Consider the following 1,765-nt stretch of genomic DNA (forward strand, 5'->3'; position numbering starts at 1 on the left):
TAAATGGGAAGATTAGATATTATTTCATAAAACAACCACAACAAACAGGAATACTGGTCAGAATTGCACTATGAAACAAATAACATACAAAAGTGAAGTCAAGAAAAGAACTGGAGTCCGCAGGAACAAAACATTCAAAAGAAAGTAAATAAATGAAAGAGGATCTGTACATAGGGCAGAGAAGTTGAAGGAGAAGGGCTCTAGACAGGGGGAATGTTGGAGAAGGAGAAGCCTTTGTATCCCTTAAATGCATAATATGCAATCCTTGTATAATAGAAGCCTGGAATGAACAAAATGGATCCGAGTATTGCAAAGAAAAGCCCTGAAAGAAACAAATAGTAACCCAGAGATCAGCTAATTGGCCTAGCTTGAATGAAATTCAATTTATCTTTTAAGAAAGAAACAGAACCATGGGCGCGGTCACCGCCGACTTTGTTGACGGCCATGAAAATACCCAGGATGATCCCAAGGGTGCCAAAGACGAGAAGAGCGACAGCGAGGCCGATCTCCTTGTACGGAGGCCGATTGTTAATGGCGTGGGGAGTGTCCATCATGATATCCTCGTCGGATATCGAGAAGGCATGTTCAACGTACATGGTTACTCTAACTTCAGTATGCTATGCAATTAGATTGAGGAGAGGAACTTGGATTTAGATTTGGATTTGGAGGGATTCGAGCTAAGAAGAGGCGTCTTTCTCCCCCTTTCCCTAGAAGAAGAAGCAGATGAAAGGTCAAAATCAAAAATGAAAAAATGAAAAAAAAAATAGGCATTCACATTTCTCCTCTTCAGTTACCAATTAGGCAATTACCGTGGGCTACTCGCTTTCTCCGTTGATGGTTATTTATTTATTTTAATATTATTAAGCTTAAATGAAAAATTAATTTTTTTAAGAGATTAATTTTTAATTATAGCACTTTTTATTTAGAAATTTTTTTATATTAAGTGATATTTTAACTTTAGGTATCACTTTTGATTTAATTGTTATCTTATTAAAAAAGTTTAATTGAATTAAGGTGTTCAAATTATGCCATTTATCTAATTTATTTAAATGTAATTTTTTAATTGAATCAAATACCTAAACTATAATTTCATAATTAATGTAGGTCCTACCATTACACTCCATTAAAAAAAGTTAAAACTAATCAAATTAGGACACATGACATCTTTTTATTTATTTATTGTTTTCTTTTTAATTTTTTTTTCCTTTTTTTCAATTTTTTTTCTCAATTTTTTTCCACAATCACCAAACTTGTCATATTTGAAAGAATGAAAGAGAAAGGGAGGAGAGGGAGTGACAGCAAGAGGGTGAGATTGTAGCAGGGATAAAATGGAAAGGAGGAGAGAGAGGGAGAGGAGAGGGACGAGGAATGCGGGAGGAGGAGATGGATGGGGGGATTATTAGCTAAAATTCAAAGAATACAAAATGTACACATGATATGCAAATTCCACTAAAAAGCTATAAATGCATGTAATTTCACTTAAGAAACAAACAAAAGCTAAGTAAAAGAGGCATAAAATATAATCATGATGATCACTCATCATAACCCTACAATTAGTTTTTTGCTTGCCCTTAAGTAAAATTAGACATTAATGCAAATGCAACCAAGGGAATTTTTAACTAAAATTGACAACTGAAAATATCAATATATACAATTAAAATAACAGGTTTTGATGAATAAAGTCGAAATTCAATATGCTTAATAAAACATAACAACAACAATAATTTATATAGTTAGAAAGAATTAGAGAAAATAGACCTTGTAT

At 32.9% G+C, this 1,765-nt stretch overlaps 1 protein-coding gene across 1 annotated transcript; it reads right to left on the reverse strand.

Annotated features, from left to right (window-relative positions):
* LOC107899455 (transmembrane protein 230) lies at window positions 1-822 on the reverse strand. Its single transcript, XM_041092096.1, has 2 exons — window positions 410-822; window positions 1-322 (listed from the first exon to the last, which is right to left on the reverse strand). Exons 1-2 carry the CDS (start codon window positions 594-596, stop codon window positions 201-203), a joined length of 309 nt encoding a protein of 102 aa, XP_040948030.1. The 5' UTR covers window positions 597-822; the 3' UTR covers window positions 1-200.
* Between the last annotated feature and the right edge of the window lie 943 nt (window positions 823-1,765).

The sequence above is a fragment of the Gossypium hirsutum genome, chromosome D04 (assembly GCF_007990345.1).
Source record: "Gossypium hirsutum isolate 1008001.06 chromosome D04, Gossypium_hirsutum_v2.1, whole genome shotgun sequence".
Classification (NCBI taxonomy): Eukaryota; Viridiplantae; Streptophyta; class Magnoliopsida; order Malvales; family Malvaceae; genus Gossypium; species Gossypium hirsutum.